This window comes from Juglans regia, chromosome 5 (assembly GCF_001411555.2).
Source record: "Juglans regia cultivar Chandler chromosome 5, Walnut 2.0, whole genome shotgun sequence".
NCBI classification, from domain to species: domain Eukaryota; kingdom Viridiplantae; phylum Streptophyta; class Magnoliopsida; order Fagales; family Juglandaceae; genus Juglans; species Juglans regia.
In genome coordinates this window covers 17,743,214-17,760,417 of record NC_049905.1, presented here as the reverse complement: position 1 = coordinate 17,760,417, position 17,204 = coordinate 17,743,214, and the positions used below count along the sequence as shown (strand labels likewise).

Here is a 17,204-nt window from a genome sequence, read left to right as displayed (position 1 = left end):
TGATCACTATATCGGAAGGAAACGAGTATTCAATGACTTAATACTATATCCATACATAAATTATTTTAATCCAACCTATAAATTACCCATTCTTTGACTTAAACTCATGATGTGGTCTTTATTCTGATACTAATTGTTAAAAACTCAACTATTGATTCAAAAATTTTAAAATTGGTGGATGTTTAATTTGGTCAAACCTTTAACGTAATAAGAATCTTGTACCAATTACTATTTTGGTATGGAAAGTTCCGGCCATTCCAAAAGGAATGTATTACATAAATTTGAATGAAGAGTTATTTTTTTATTTGGTTTGATACAATCTCATATCATCTAATCTAATTATTATAATTTTTTTTAAATTTTAAAATAAAATATAAAAATTAAATAAAAATTATATTCTACCAATATTTTTTCAGTTTTCAACTATCATTTAATCTCCAACTAAACAGGCCATAAATCCCTTTGGACCTCAGGGAAATGTTTCGGTTTAGAAGTTTTTGCCGGGATGGGTTTTGCCAGTAGGAACAAGTAAACTAGGACGGCTGGAAAAGACGACTCATTTTGGTTGCAATCTTCGAAATTCGATTGTCGTACTCTGTTACTGCCCGAAGGTCCCAACTTCCAAGTTCAGTTTGAAAGGGAGGTGTCGTCCTTGATGTCAAAATTCTCGCTGCCCAAGTTCCAGTAACCAGTTCCTCCTCCTCGTCCACAAGAAAGAAGACTAGGAATTTCAATTTCCTTCCTTTTCCGCACCACATCGCCCTCAGCAACCAAGCAAGAGAATGGAGGAGGCTCAAAATGGCACCGGAAACTCGGTGCCACCAGCAGAGATCGTGGACGACTCCGTTATCGGACCGGGTCCTGCCCCGCGGGCCCGCCCCAAGCGTCCTCTCCAGTTCGAGCAGGCCTACCTCGACGCACTTCCCTCGGCTAACATGTAGGGTTTTTGGGTTTGTTGATTTGGAATCATAAGCTTAGGGTTTAGGGTTTAGGGTTTATTCTATGTGATTGGGGTGATGTTTTATTTTCCGGATTCTTTGTTTTGATTCGGTCTCTATCCATTTCTGAGCATTGGTTCTGCTTTTTATCTGTGTTTCTTCAGGGCCATTGCCATGAATTGAGCATTAAAATTTGTACTCTGGTGTTTTTCTTTACAGTTCAAAAACCTTTTGTTCATTACAAGTGCTTTTGTGAGGCAAGATTGCTTAGAAATGGCAAAACAGATTGTGGATACTATAGAGAATGTCTCAAGCATGAACCCTGGTTTTGCAGGTATGAGAAAAGTTATATGCACCGTGACGTGGTAACGCATGTTGCTGTCTCTTCAGCAGATTTTTTCATAACTGGAAGCGCTGATGGTAAACTCAAATATATCTTTTTTTTACAAGTCATAACCCCATAACAAGTCAACTTCAATGGATACCTCATTTAACCTAGTAGTTGTGCAACTATTATGTTCTATGACTTCTTTTAAGGAGTTGTTTGCTTCATAGATATAAATTTATGTATTGGGTCAGGCCTTCTTGAGTGGTAGATCTCCTGTCATGCTGGAAAGGGCAGTTTGGAAGTCCTCAGTGCTTATTATTGTGGAGAGTGGAGAAGTTTTGAAGATTGTGAAAAGTCAGTGGTATACTTTAAGTCATTCTTTCTCAACACAGCCCTTCATCTATTTAAACCTTTCAGGATTTTCTAGATCTTTGTCCTCTTGCTAGTTAGGTGTTTCTCTTCTATATTCCCTGTGTACTAGAGTAACACGCTTTTTCATTCAATAAAACTTTTATCTTATAAGAAGATAGTATAAGTTTTTGTATTTTCCCTGTGTACTTGGGCAATGCCTATTTCATTTAGGGGTGCGGGGCGGGGTTGGGCCCCTGCCCCCTCATGGGCGGTGTGGGGTTGCCCACCCTGCCATGCGGGGGTGGGGCAGCGGGGTGTAATTTCATTCTCTTCAATAAAGTTACTTTTACTTATAAATTTTTTTTATGTATTTATTAGCTGCACTCGGGGTTCTCAAACTTTTTTGAATTACATTAGTGGAGATCTCTTCCAGTTCCTTTGTTTTTGGAGATATTATTATATAGCTAATGTGTAGCCATGGTGATAATGAGGAATTGGGTATAATCAGTGGACCAGTGACATGGAATTTTTAGAAGTTTCATATTTTGCATCTTCTGACTTGATATACCAGTGTTTTTCTGACTCATTTCAAGCACAACGTGCGTATAAATTACCGACAACTCTCCAAACTGAAGTGCATCCATTAACTACCCCCACTAACACACATCATGACACATACTTCTCTGGATTTGACAGCATCAGCATGACACATACTTCTCTGGATTTGACTGCATCAGCTTGTCCTTACATTAACCTCCGGTCATTTTTCTAATCATTTGAGTGATTTAATCAGCTTTATTTCTCTCATAGTTGCCCTTAATTTAGTATATATGTAGGATATGAGAATTCGTTTCTTATGTGGGGCTATGGTTGAGAAAGCTAGATAACATAATTTTTGTTTATGCTCGATGTAGTATATTGACAGTATTGATTTTGAATATTTTTGTATGTTTTATTGTCTTTTATAAAAAATATTTTTTTTTGGGGCTGGGGGGGGGGGGGGGGGGGGGGGGGGGGGGGGGGGGGGGGGGGGGGGGCGGTGGTGTTTCACAATTAGGATATGCAAGTAGTAGTCCAAGTGAAGAAGTTTAATCTAGGGGCCTTATTTCTCCAAATAAGCTTCCATGGGAAGGGGTCCCTATCATGGGCACGCTACACATTGTAAAATGGCTTTAATTTGAACACTCCTTTTCGGGTTGGGTTTTAAACCATTTTATCATCACCATTACATCCCACCTGTCTTCAGTTCAATTGGTCTAAGAACAATGAGAAGAGATCCACCTCCCAATCATTAGCCTCCCTAACAAAACTGAAACCATAAAAAAGATTCTGAATATGGTAATATAGCCAGATCATCATGGGCCATTGTCATTTTCACAATAGCTAATGGAATAAGGGTATGAAGTTACCATAACATATCAATTTGATTGCTAGTTTACTCAACTTTTCTTCTGTCCTCTCCTCTCCCCTTCCCTTCTAGGGCATTTGAAGTTTTGGAAGAAAAAGGGCGTTGGTATCGAGTTTGCAAAGCATTTTAGATCCCACCTGGGTCCAATTGAAGGTCTAGCAGTGAGTTATTCCTCCTCTATCCACATGGAATCTCATTGGTTGATTTATGGATGCTTTGATTCTCTATGAATTTCAAATTGGGTATTGATATGCTGGAATCATATGTGCTTCTGGTTTTCAATAGTTGCTTTTGTGCATATATGTGCTGAAATCATATGTGCTTCTGGTTTTCAATAGTTGCTTTTGTGCATATATGTGATTGTGTGGCCATTGATATAGTCCCGATGGCAATGCCAACCCATTGTTCATTCTTGTTTGGATTAGCTATTGATTGGAATGCATGCAACAAGGATGATGTATTGAAGCTTTACATTGAATAAGTGCAAACTTATGCATGGGCGAAGATAAACAAAATAAGTGCCAGTTGCAATATAGAACTGGTGCAATCACACTTTAGCTTTTATGGTAGTGTCTGAACAAGTTGTGCATGGAAATGTAGTATATTAAGTACTAATTACTAGGGTGCTACCCACCCCATACGGGGCGGGGTAGCCCCCACCCTGCATGGTGGCGGAGGAGAGGATTTCCTCCCCGTCCCCCGCCCCCGGAGTGTTGGTGCGAGGTACCCTGTCCCGAATAACGGGGTGCGGGATTGCCCCCCCCCCCCTCACTGGGCCTTTGGCCCAGAAGCTTTTTCTTTTAGGCCTAGAAATAGCTTCTGGGCCATTTTGGGCCCATAAAATTAGAAGTAAAAAAAAAACAGAAAGTTAAAAAACAAGATTAAAAAAAAAAAAGTTATATGAATAAAAATAATATATACATGATACAAATTTACTAATTTAGAGCAAATGAAGTATTACCACAGACTACTAGTCTACTACCTATTAAACTAATAATAATAACTAAGCTATTACAAAATTGAAAGGCTAAACAATTACAAAATTACAAACATAATAAAAGTGTCCAAGGGACATTGTATTAACATTACAAATCATTGAATACATAATACGTACAAATGATTCAAATTTCAATATTCTAAAGATAAAGCTATTTGAGTATTTGACTATGACATTTAGGGTGGCCCGGGTAGGTTGTCTTTTTATTAACTCATTGAGATTTGAGGCTTGAGCATATATTCATATTGCATCGGAGGTAGACGTCGTTTGAGTCGTCTCATGTGTTGCTATAAGAATTAATACTAAAATTAATACTGATGAAATTGAAATGAATATAAATAAATCAAAATAATAAAATAAAAACAACAATTACCAGATAGTACAGATATAGACTGATCACCATCCTCCTCCTTGTCGGTCTCCATAAAATCTAAAATATCCGGAATATGAATATCCTTTCCCATCGTCCAACTTTGTGTGCATATCAATGCCTCCACAGTTGTAGGAGACAATGAACTATGGAAATGATCCAATATGCGCCCTCCGGTACCAAAAGCTGACTCTGAGGCAACGGTGCTAATAGAGATGGCCAAAATACAGCGGGCCATCTCAGAAAAGATGGGATATTTCTTTGCTACCGCCTTCCACCATCCTAATATATCAAAATCATCATCTTGAATAAAATCCCCTGACAAATAGTTGTCTAATTCTGAAACCACCTCCGTAGATTGACGAACTAGTGTGAGATTTTGTGTGAGGGTCTTAGTCTACGCCAATCTATGCTTCTTTGTTGGCCCGGTGTCTGGAGGAGGCGTTGGGTAGCTGTAGGTGTAGTAGATGCAGTACCACCCATAATCGTATTAAACTCATCATATAATTTAGTCAGGGTATCTCGGGCCATATCACCAATAAGATCAGCCCATGCCTTATCGTGCGCAAGTCCTAAACCATATAACATTCCTAAAATTTTCAGACGGAGATCAAGAATAACAATCACATATAACAAAATATTTAGTCTACTCAAATCTCCCCAATACTTGTCATATTTGACCTTCATGGTCAATGCCATCTCCCTTATCCTTAGATTGGAATCTCTATACATGTCGTCTAATGCTTCTTTCATCTTACATATTTGTTGACAAAACTCATGGGATTTAGGGTACAAAGAACCAAATAACTTCAAAAGTATTTGGCTTTCCTAACTTCAAAAGTTTAAGAAAATCAACAAAAGTAGAAACTACCTCCCATTCATCATCATTAGGCTTTCCTAATCCCCCGTGCTCATCAAAGTATGATATATTGAATGTCTTCATCACCCAATAATTGAAAGGTTGCCTTATATTTTTGGGCCGCATTCAACATCAAGAAGGTTGAGTTCCATCTGGTAGAAACATCAGTACAAAGACCCTTCTTCGATGTTATGCTCGCAGTTTTCGCAGCAACCTTAAGTTTCTCCAATCTAGAAGGTGAAGACCTCACAAATTTCACAGCCATTCTAACTCATGCAATCGAGTCATCAACATCTTTCCATCCCTCAGTCACAATTATATTCAAGATATGTGCAGCACATCTAACATCAAATATTCACCACCCAAGAATGTCTTATTTGCCTCTCTAAGATAAGTATTCAGATATCCCAAGGCGACATCATTAGACGATGCATTATCAACCGAAGCTGTCAAAACCCGTGCCAACCCCTACTCCTTTATCGAGGCCTCTAAAGCCTTTTCAATCGTCTCACCCCTGTGATCAGTTATTTGACAAAATTTAATAATATTTTTGTGAAGAATCCAATTAGAATCAACAAAATGCACAGTCAAAGACATGTAATTCATATTTTGGATAGAAGTCCAAGTATCGGTATGGAAGCAAACTACCAAACCTGCCAATTGGCCCCTCAAAACATCTTTATCTTTTCTATACATCTTTTTAATATCTTTTGCCACAGTGTGGCAAGAAGGAAGTGTAAATCTAGGTTCCAATTATTGGACAAGTTGCCCCTCCACAAACTGTAAAGGTAGCTCGTCTACGATAACCATACGAGTTAACTTCCTTCTATATTCATCGGGATTATACTTCGTATACCCCTTCAACGTTGGACTCCTACTACTCCCATCCATCATTTGTTTTAGTCCAATATCTAGTCTAGATTGACTTTTCTCTAGTAAGGATCTTAATATTGGAATCTTCTTACATCGTTCCTCTAAATGGACCTTTAACTAGGATGTACAATGTTTACTATACTGACATCCATATATTTTCCCACAGTGATTTCATTTAGCTTGGGGGTTATTGGGGTCACCACCCTCTAGTTTGGTAAAGTGAGACCAAACTATGGAAACAAGTTTCTTGCCCTGTGTGGGCTTGAGGGCGGGTCAAGGTGTACTCCCAGGAGTTGGAGTAGGGTTAGGTTCTGGGGCAACTGGTAGGGGCAGGGGTACTGGTAGGGGTAGGAGAGCTATCACTGAAATCCCTTTGAGAAGATATTTCTGATTCTCCAACACAATAAAAAATTAAAAAATCAAGCAACACAAGACAATAGAGGTTCAATCCGAAATCCTAAATTGATTTGAAACCCCTAAATCAATTTATTTAGGGTTTCGGATTTGGACCCTAAACTAATTTAGGGTTCCAAATCCGAAAACCTACAAACTACAAAAAAAAAAAAAAAAAAAAATCTAACATAGTGCACACGCCACACAAATTCGTTCAATTTCAAACACATGCACAAATCTAAATCCACAGCACACAAATTCACGATCATTCCCATCCTCCATCTTCGATTCAATCCATCCTTCCTTCAATCTCCAATCCAAAAGTCAAAAAAAAAAAATCTAGGTTCCAATCGAGGTCCAGAGTAAGGAGTCTTACCTTTGGCGCAACAAACGACGGACGGAGCAACGACGAGTCTCAGTCTTTAGATGTCGTGCTCGTGCGAGAGAGAGAGAGAGAGAGAGAGAGAGAGAAGAGATCAAGAGAGAGAGATAGAGAGAGCGTGAGAGAGTCTGAGTCTGAGAGAGTTTGAGAAGCCATAAGGATGAACGGGCCAAGGGGGGGGACTTAATAGGTAAAATGAAACGGCGCCATGGAGTGTTTTTATATATATATATATAATATAAATATATTATATATTATGCGGGGTGGGGGAAAAAGGAGCGGGCTTAGCCCTTTCCGTCCCCCGCCTCCGCTGGAGGCCTCTGGTGCAGGCGGGGCCCCCCGCCCCCGGCATATGCGGAACGGAACCAGCACCCCGCATGGGTGGGGCAGGGCGAACGGGGCGGTGCAATGGGGTGTGGGGCCCCGCTGCCCACCCCTACTAATTACACATTTTAGAAAATTTAACCCAAAAGATATTTAAATCAACTATACCATTACTGGTGTACCATCTTATTAAAAGAAAAAAAAAATCACACGTACAAGTTCCACAATTTGCAGAACAACCTTCAAGCTCTTTGCACTGGCCATGCTGTATGTACATCATATGTACTAGTGGTATCCACTTAAAACATTTTGATGGATTACGAAACTTTTCATTTAGTGTATCTGGATTAGTTGGGACACTGTTCCGGACACCCGGTGCCAATAAAAAAAAAAAAGTCTATCTGGATGTTGTCAACGCCAGTGAAAGCATCATACCATTTTGCTTCTTTGATTTTTCATAATTTTGTATTTCTATTAGCTACTTGTTGAATTCTTGGTTGGTATTGCTGTCATCATAACTCATTTCAGCCATGCAGGTTAGTGTTGATGGGCTGCTTTGTTGTACAATTTCAAGTGATCGATCTGTGAAGATATATGATGTGGTCAACTATGACATGATGGTCATGATACGCCTACCATTTGTTCCTGGTGCTGTTGAATGGGTCTACAGACAAGGAGATGTCAAAGCTAGGCTTGCTGTTAGTGATCAAAATTCAAGATTTGTGCACATATTTGATGCACGAGCTGGTTCAAATGAACCTATCATATCCAAAGAGGTGTCTTGGCAAAAATTGAAAGTGTCATACTTATTAAAAATCTTTTAGTATATCTTTTTTTCTGCTTTTCATGTTTAGCGTTTATGCTCAATTCGTAATTACTTTGTCTTCTATATCCTTTTCAGATACACATGGTCCCAGTAAAGGAAATGAAATACAACCATGTATTTGATGCTGTGATATCTGCGGATGTGAAGGGAATCATTGAGTATTGGAGCCCTGCTACACTTGAGTTCCCAGAGAATGAGTATATCCTCGTTTTGTTTCTTTCAAATTATATTCACTTGAATCCATTTCACGCAACAGATATATGGAAGTCATATTCTTTATGGAAAACCTATCTTAGGTTCCTATGTCATAAATGTGCAGCACTCAACTCCATTGTCTAGCAACTCTATTGTCTAGCTTGGTTTGTATTGCTGCATATGAAATGGAAAGAAAACCTGACAATCTTGAAATTATCACTTTTCTTTGCAAACTAGTTCTGTGAATATATAATTCTTGGAGTTATAATGAGCATTGATTTAAAATGGAAATTCAGCAATAGTTTGCATACGTTAAGGTAAATTACAGGCAAACAGTACACTCATATGGCTCAAATAGACTGTTAATATAATATGGTTCGAAGTCTAGAATGCTACATTGATGATTCATATTTTGTCCTGTACCTTGGAAGTTTAACTGAGCTTCTCTGTATGGTGCTCGCAGGGTGAATTTTAGATTGAAAAGTGATACGGATCTCTTTGAAATTGTGAAATGCAAAACTTCCGTATCTGCTATTGAGGTATATATCTTGTACGATTTTTGGTCTACCAATGAATTTTAGTTCAATTTTTTAAATTCTTTTTTTTTTATCAGTAAATAAGATTTTTTTTAAAAAAAGGTGAAGCCAAGTACACGGGACTGGACATATACAAGAGCAGCACCTATGCATGATTTTTTTTTTTTTTTAAATTCTTAAACTTCTTATTTATTCTCCTTAATCTCTTCTTAAAATTCTTATCACCTCTCAGGTGAGCCCTGATGGTAAGCAGTTTTCTATTACATCGCCTGATCGTAGGATACGTGTGTTTTGGTTCAGAACAGGGAAACTAAGACGGGTTTATGATGAGTCCCTTGAGGTAATATAGAATTCTACAGAAATTGCATTTAGGTTCTATTTCTTTCTTACGCATTTCTCATGGAGTATCTCTTTTAATGTTTAGGTGGCCCAAGATCTTCAGAGAAGTGATGCTCCTTTATACCGACTGGAAGCTATTGATTTTGGGCGAAGAATGGCTGTCGACAAGGAAATTGAGAAAACTGAAAACGCACCGCAACCAAATGCAGTTTTTGATGAAAGCTCAAATTTTCTTATATATGCTACCCTCCTCGGGATAAAAGTAAGATATTTTTGGCATGTAATTAGACTCTACAGTAAACTGGCAATGTAACTACTTTATCTTAAATTCATTTTTGCTTACCAGAGAAGGCATAATTTTTGTCTTATTTTCGTTTTCTGACTCATCCCTCTCTGTCTCTATGTCTTTGTCTGTGTCTCGTGTTTTTCTTTTGTTCTACTGAAAGGTAGTGAACTTGCATACCAATAAAGTTGGCCGAATTCTGGGAAAGGTGGAGAACAATGAAAGGTTCTTGCGAATCTCATTATATCAAGGTGACCGAAGCAGTAGAAAGGTTAGAAAAATTCCTGCAGCAGCAGCAAATGTCAATGAGAGCAAAGAGCCTTTGACGGATCCCACTCTTCTGTGTTGTGCTTTCAAAAAGCATAGAATATATCTATTCAGGTATGGGAGTTCATTCCTCTTGCCCTCATCACCGAGCACTCTCTCAATTTTGTTATTTTTTAACTTTTCCTTGAACTTGTGCACCGGTATATTCCAATAAGTAGTGGTGTATTGGTTACAGGTTCTTACAATCATCAAATTGCACAGTAATTTTAGATCTTTTGATTAACATCAAGTGATTGAAAAGGTTCCTAGGAATCTTGTTTTACTTATCAAAGAAAACAGAAAAAATAAAGAAAAAAAGGTCCTAGGAATCTTGGACCCAAATTGCAGTTAAGTTTACATTCATTCAGAAGGTATCTTGCGTGATGGAGATTGGAGGATACTTGCTTGACCTTGGGAAATGTGTTTGAATATGAAGGTTTTGCTCAATGCATTGATTGAGTGATTTCAATTAATTGTACTGGAATCACCCATCAAAAAAATTAATTGTACTGGAATTGTGAAATTTGGAAAATTCTGACTTCTGTTTTGGTCTTGATAGTCGAAGGGAACCTGAGGAGCCTGAAGATGCAACTAAGGGAAGAGATGTGTTTAATGAAAAGCCGCCTCCTGATGAACTTCTAGCTGCATCAGATATCGGAAAGGCTGTCACAACATCTCTTCCCGACAATGTGGTGAGTTTTCTTTTTTTCTCCAGACTAGGTTAAAACCATTATTTTTTAGGAAATTAAAGCAACCTCTAGAAAGATGGAGGAGTGAGGGGACGAGTAAGATATGTATAACATTAACTTTGGTTATCAGAATAAATTTTGTTAATTTTGAAGTTGCAGAAAAGTGAAAACTAGAATTGAAAATTTGCAAAGCAGCACATTTTTATGAATGTTTTTCTCAAGTTATATTTTTCCTAGGAACATCTGAAAAATATTTTTCTATGTTCTTTCAATTATTAAGGAACACATTTTACCATATTATTGCAAAGGAGTTATAACTTATGTTGAAATGCATAACCCAATAACCTTTTACTTGTAGTCTCCCCAACTACTATTATTATCTGCATTTCTTTATATCTTCATTTACTGAGCTGACTACTATTATTCTCCATCTTAGTCTCTTAGGCTTTGTTTGAGAGTTCATAAAGGAATGCAAAGAAAATGAACGGAATGAAATGAGTATAATGGATAAAAGGGAGGGATGGAATCTATCTTGTTTTGATGTTTTAAAAGAATGTAATGGAAATGAATGGAAAGTATATAACCTTGTTTAAGAGTTCAATAGAAAGGAATGAAAATGAATACTCGATCAATGGCTTTTGCACTAGGAGATCATCAGCTTATGGCAGGAAGGATGGATGAGCTCCCTATTGATATAAAAAGGGGATGGAGGCTCAGACTCCTTTTATAACAATGTTACTATCATGTCCCCTTGTTTAAATTATATTTTCTCTATTCATAATTGTTCTTTATTGAGATGGACTTTCAAATCTCACTTTCACTTAATCATTATATAAAAATTACTGGAACTCAATAATTTAAAAATTCTTTTGCTAAGTTTATGCATATTTTTTTTTTTGATAAGTAAGAAGTTACATTAATCCACGTAAAAAGGCAATGCCCAAGTACACGGGAAGTGTACAAGAAAAACCTAATTACAAACTACGCGCTACGGAAAGTAGCTTAAAAGTCATTAAAATTCCTCCCATTCAATACAATAGAAGAAGCCCAAAGCAACAAAGTGTGATAAAAAAAGGCCCTAAAACTATCCGGAGAGCGTTCCTTATTTTCAAAACATCGGTCATTTCTTTCATTCCATGTGCACCACATTAAACATAGAGGTACCATCTTCCAAGCAGCTGCAATATGACAGTAGCCCCTAATCCCTCTCCAACATGACAATAAATCCAAGACTCTCCTGGGCATCACCCATGCAATACCAAGCCTAGTGAAAATGTTATCCCATAAAGCCTTGACTATTTCGCAATGTAGAAGTAAATGGTCTGCTGATTCACTGTTGTGTTTGCACATAAAGCACCAATCGGTTAAGTAAAGGCCTCGCTTTTTCAGTTTATCTATAGTCAATATCTTCCCATGAGATGCCAACCAGCCAAAAAAGGCAACTTTAAGGGGTGCATTGCTCCTCCAAATGCTCTTCCAAGGAAAGGCATTGGTGGGATGAGCCGTCAAAAACTTGTAATAAGAGCGAATTGAAAATTTCTTGTTCCCAGTGAGTGTCCATATTAGTCCATCTTCCCTACCTGCTTGTACTTTCATTGCGTATAAAATATTGTAGAAATCAATAATGTCATTTAACTCCCAGTCTTGTACAGCCCTAGAGAAACTCACTGACCAATGAATAGAATTTGCGGAGATGCTCATATTATCAGCCACCAAAGCATCCTTGTCTGACGCAATCCTATAAAGCGAGGGAAAAGCATTTTCCAAGGCCACATCGCCACACCAGATATCATGCCAAAATCTTATGCGCGTGCCCCTTCTCACCTCAAATCTGAAATTACCGAGTAGGTCTTCCCATCCATTTCGAATGAATTTCCAAACACCCACCCCATAGGCCCCTCTTACTGCATTAGAGCACCAATCTCCCCAAATACTCCCGTATTTAATGTCGATGATGCTTCTCCAAAGAGTGTCCCCTTCCTTATGATACCGCCATAACCACTTTTCAAGTAGAGCCTTGTTGAAAATTCTCAGTTTTCTAATCCCCAAACCACTGCAAGACAAAGGGGTGCAAACTTTATCCCATCTAATCAAATTGAATTTTTTCTCATCTTCTAGCCCTCCCCACAAGAAATCACGGAAGATCTTTTCCAGTCTATTTGCCACCCCTGCAGGTAAAGGGAACAAAGATAGAAAGTATGTTGGAAGATTAGAAAGTGTGCTCTTAATAAGCGTGATTCGGCCGCCTTTAGACAAGTAAATTCTCTTCCAACCTGCCAGTTTACATTCAATTCTCTCAACAATCCCATCCCACGTTACCTTAAATTTGTGGGGGGGCCCCAAAGGAAGTCCCAGATACTTCATAGGCAAGAGTGACACCTTGCAACCCAAAATGGCAGCCACTTCACTTAGATTGTTAACCAAGCCAACTGGAACTAGCTCGGACTTTGATAAGTTCACTTTAAGACCTGAGACAGCTTCAAAACACAGAAGGAGGGCTCTCAAGGAGCGAATCTGATCTGGGTCTGAGTCACATAAAATCAACGTATCATCGGCGAAAAGGAGATGTGTGACTGATAAGCTTTCATGCAAGGAACTACCCACGGAGAAGCCCGAGATGAAACCCCTATCCACCACCCCCTCCAACATCGGCGAAAAGGAGATGTGTGACTGATAACCTATGCATATTAATATGTAATTAAGCTTTTTTATTTTTTAAGTTTATTGATCTGTCCTTAACTCTGCCCTTAGATTGAGTAGGATAAACCCAAATTAAAATAAATAATAAGAAAAATTAGAAATAATCAGTTGTGTTTTGGAGCAAAAATATGCAAATATTTTCCAAAAAAAGTCACTAAAGGTCAATTTCATTAGTATCAATCAATGAAAGGAGGTAGGTGAAAAGAGAAAATTTTGAAGAAATATAAGAGTGGTGAAAATGAAAGAGATGGGCAATATAGGATATTAGCTAAATATAATGGCTATTCTCTCCTATAAAACTTCAAAATCTCATGCTTTGGTTGAGAGATTATGAATCCCTTGACAATGTCTAATTGATTTCTCTACTTTGTGAGAAGATGTTTTCTCATCTTCTTTTCTGTTCTGTTTCCTGTTTCCCGTTTCCCCAGCTTTTGCATACCACAATGGGTGATATTCACATGAGATTGTACCCAGAGGAATGTCCAAAAACTGTGGAGAACTTTACGACACACTGCCGCAATGGCTACTATGATAATCTCATTTTTCACCGTGTCATCAAAGGTTTCATGGTACAGACAGGAGATCCGCTGGGAGATGGCACTGGCGGGCAATCTATTTGGGGAAGAGAATTTGAGGATGAATTTCATAAAAGGTTTGTCTTTTTTTTTTTGCCTGACAAGCATTTAGCGTGACCCAAGATTAGATAGGTATTGCATATTAGCATCTATAGTCTTTTATATGTTTGATTTACTTGTGCTTTGTCTTATTCTATGTTGATACTCCTATCTAAATTTAATTTGCCACAGGAAACGTAAATCTTGATCTGTGGCAACATCTTCTGTCCCTAGCTTCTGTTTCTGAAATTTGTTGTCATTAACATTCTTGATATTAGCGGGAAAGAATTCTCATATTAGAAAAAAGTGTTTTTTTGGTGTTTGGGGGAGGGGGCATGACGGGGGTTGTTCACTTGAGAGCTCTAGACAATCACATGGACAATTTGAAAACATGGTCGATGGAAGTTTGAGGAGTTTTGATGATTTAGATGATAAAATCTGGTTTACAATTTGGTGGGCCAGTGGCAATCGTTGATGGTGTGAATGGAACCTTAACATGTAATTCTTTCTTTCATTGATAAGGGCTGACACTTCCTTTTGCTTTTGCAGATGAACTTGTTATTTAGTTAACTAGTTATGCATGTTAAGTAGAAGTTTCACAAGATGAATCATTTGTGTTTGGGAAATGTTATTCTCCATCCTATATTTATCATTCCTAGTCTCACCGCGGATGTGGTATGTTTTAAGTGGCTATCTATTTAAGTAGTTGATATAGCATTGCTCTTTGTGTTTTTGCAGTTTACGACATGACAGACCTTTTACAGTGTCAATGGCAAATGCTGGCCAAAACTCCAATGGATCTCAGTTTTTTATCACCACAGTCGCAACCCCTTGGCTGGACAATAAACATACAGTTTTTGGTAGAGTTATAAAGGGAATGGACGTTGTACAGGTATTGTGAGTTTACGCGTGTGAGCATCATTAATTGCTGCAATGTTCAGTATACATTGTTGTTAACTTGCACTTACGACAAAGATACAAAACCTTTCCATCATGCAGAAACATGTTTTTGAATAACAGAACATGGATTTTAAGCATGGAAGTAATTTATACTATATGGCATGCCATTGACACCTTTTTCTACATATAATTCTTCCATACCAACACAATACTGAAGATAGATTCCATGCTGCTGAATTCGGGAATTGTCCAATTATTCTCTGGTTTAATCTGTCTTAATTTATGTTTTTTCTCTGTTTTTCTTTTTGGCTGACCTTGAACAACACCTGAAACTCTTATGCTTTGACAGGCTATAGAGAAAGTGAAGACAGATAAGGGTGACAAGCCATACCAAGATGTGAAAATTTTAAATGTGACAGTTCCCAAGTCTTAAAGGCTCTCCCCTCTAGTGGTTGAGCTGTCAAGATATGGGTTGTTGTCCTTATTGCTGACCTTTGGCTGCAATCATAGAACAGGTAATTTGCGTTGTCATCTATCTTCTTTTGGCAGTGACCTTGGAGTATATTTGAGGTTCTGTGTACTGAGGAACAACATCTATGGCAACAAAGTAGAAGCAAAAAGGGTAGGAAAATAGGAGCTAAAACTGGACAACGTTTGAATGAGTAAAAAAAGTGTCCATTGATGATGTAAAGGTCCTTGAGGAGGGACAAAGTTCCCAATGGATCTTGTCAAGGGTACTTCACTGCTCTGACTACATAAATACCTAATTCCATTCTTCTAGAAATAATTTCTCATAGAAGAATGGATCCTGTTTTTTTTTTTTTTTTTATTGCCACCGGGTGTTTGAAACCAAAGTCTCGACAAATCCCGGGGATGCATAGGCCCTCGGCAAAGAGTTTCCCGCAAGTGCACTGGTAATTCATGGGGAAGTTCCCCCAGTCCGATGGTCCTTAGAAATTGTTTGCACTCTAGAGGATTTGAACCTTAGACCTAGAGGGAGCATACTACCTAGACCAATGTTTTTACCACTTGAGTTAACCCTTAGGGGTTAAAGAATAGATCCTACATCACATTTTTTGGTCTATATTTCATTAAATGATGTGTAAGCAATTACCTGCAATTAGAATCACGGTTAACAGTAGGTTTTGTTACTTTGCCAGGTATACCGTGTTTGCATTTGAGAGGGAAACGAGGAGAATTTATTTTAGTTTGTAATCACTGCTGAAAACATCTTGCTCAACCTAGTTCCCACTGAGATGTGGGGTCTTGTTCATGTAAGAGTAATTTCTCTAGCTGAAATGTTCGTCTTAATCCTTTTCTAAACTGTGGGGGAAATTCTGCATCCGATATATACTTTAGATTTTATTATTTTTGTATTCTCATGATACTCATTTGAACATTGTATGTGTCATTATTTCTTTTTCTAAGCCATAGAAATAATGCTAAGGTAGGCGAAATTCTTGCATGGATTTCTCCAAGGCATATGAGAGTGAGTCTTTAGGAGCGTTTTGACTGTTTCATTGGAGCAACTATATTTTTGCAAAATGCTAGATTTAAATTAAAAAAAAAATAAAGTTAAAAAGTTGATTTCCATAGGCACATCTCCTTAAGAAAGTAATTATTTTTAAGATTTCTTTCATTTTCTCCTTGGGCATTTTCTGAATTCAATTTTGCACTTAAATATTAACCATTTTTTTTACAAATATCATCCTTGGAGTTTCACATATTCCTTGTTTTGGTCCTTGGAACTTTTAATTTAGACAATTAAGCCCTTTTACCTAAGTCCTGGTTTGGATTAAAAATTCATCTCAACTCATCTCATTTCATCATTATAATTTTTTTAAATTTCTACACAAAATATAATAAATAATTTATATTTTTTAAATTTTAAAACAATAATAATATTAAAAAATAATATTTTATTTTATTCATCTAAAATTATCTCAATTCATCTCTGAATCTAAATGAGCCTAGTGACAAATCAATCTTTCCTTTGGATTTTCGGTTAGAATCTTACAGAGTTCCCAAGTAGCTTTGCACTGATTATATGGACAGTGGACACAACATTTTCACGTCCATACTTTGGACTACTACGACTGACCCTTGCGCCATAGTACTACTCCTTTGCTCCATGACCCACCCAAAGCTAATAAACGATGCAACCAAAGCTCGACAACACCCTCAAATTGACGCATTAGACATCGGAATTTTGGGGTTCCGCTGCATCCCCGCCACTCGGGGGTGGGAGGGGAGAAGCACTTGGGGACGAAGCTGCACGTGTTTGGCAAATCATGTGCAAATGATCATGGAGGTGGTCGGATTAGTCACTGAGTGAAATGGAAGTGTTTTGATGAGTAATTCCTCCTGGAATTCGTTTCGTCTAGATTCTAGGCAATTGGTTATCAACCAAGTACTTTCTAGATTTTGTTTTTTTGTTGTGCCTTTTCTTTTCAGAAATTTTTATTAGAAGGATTTGACTAGTTATAACCTGCAACTGAAAAATGTTAAGGATCCAACTGATGTCTAAGGTAAAATTAACGGGTAGCTTTTTTAAAAATAATATTTATAATTTTAAAATGTGTAAGTTTCGTGT

At 37.7% G+C, this 17,204-nt stretch overlaps 1 protein-coding gene across 1 annotated transcript; it reads left to right on the top strand.

Annotated features, from left to right (window-relative positions):
- The first annotated feature begins 471 nt into the window (after positions 1–471).
- LOC109011781 (peptidyl-prolyl cis-trans isomerase CYP71) lies at positions 472–16,076 on the top strand. The gene is made up of 14 exons (XM_018993104.2): positions 472–937; positions 1,273–1,358; positions 3,098–3,186; positions 7,760–7,999; positions 8,125–8,246; positions 8,708–8,783; positions 9,013–9,120; positions 9,205–9,381; positions 9,566–9,783; positions 10,268–10,400; positions 13,526–13,749; positions 14,450–14,603; positions 14,961–15,126; positions 15,772–16,076. The coding sequence occupies exons 1-13, from the start codon at positions 783–785 to the stop codon at positions 15,042–15,044; spliced, it is 1,866 nt and encodes a 621-aa protein (XP_018848649.1). The 5' UTR covers positions 472–782; the 3' UTR covers positions 15,045–15,126; positions 15,772–16,076.
- Positions 16,077–17,204: the final 1,128 nt, after the last annotated feature.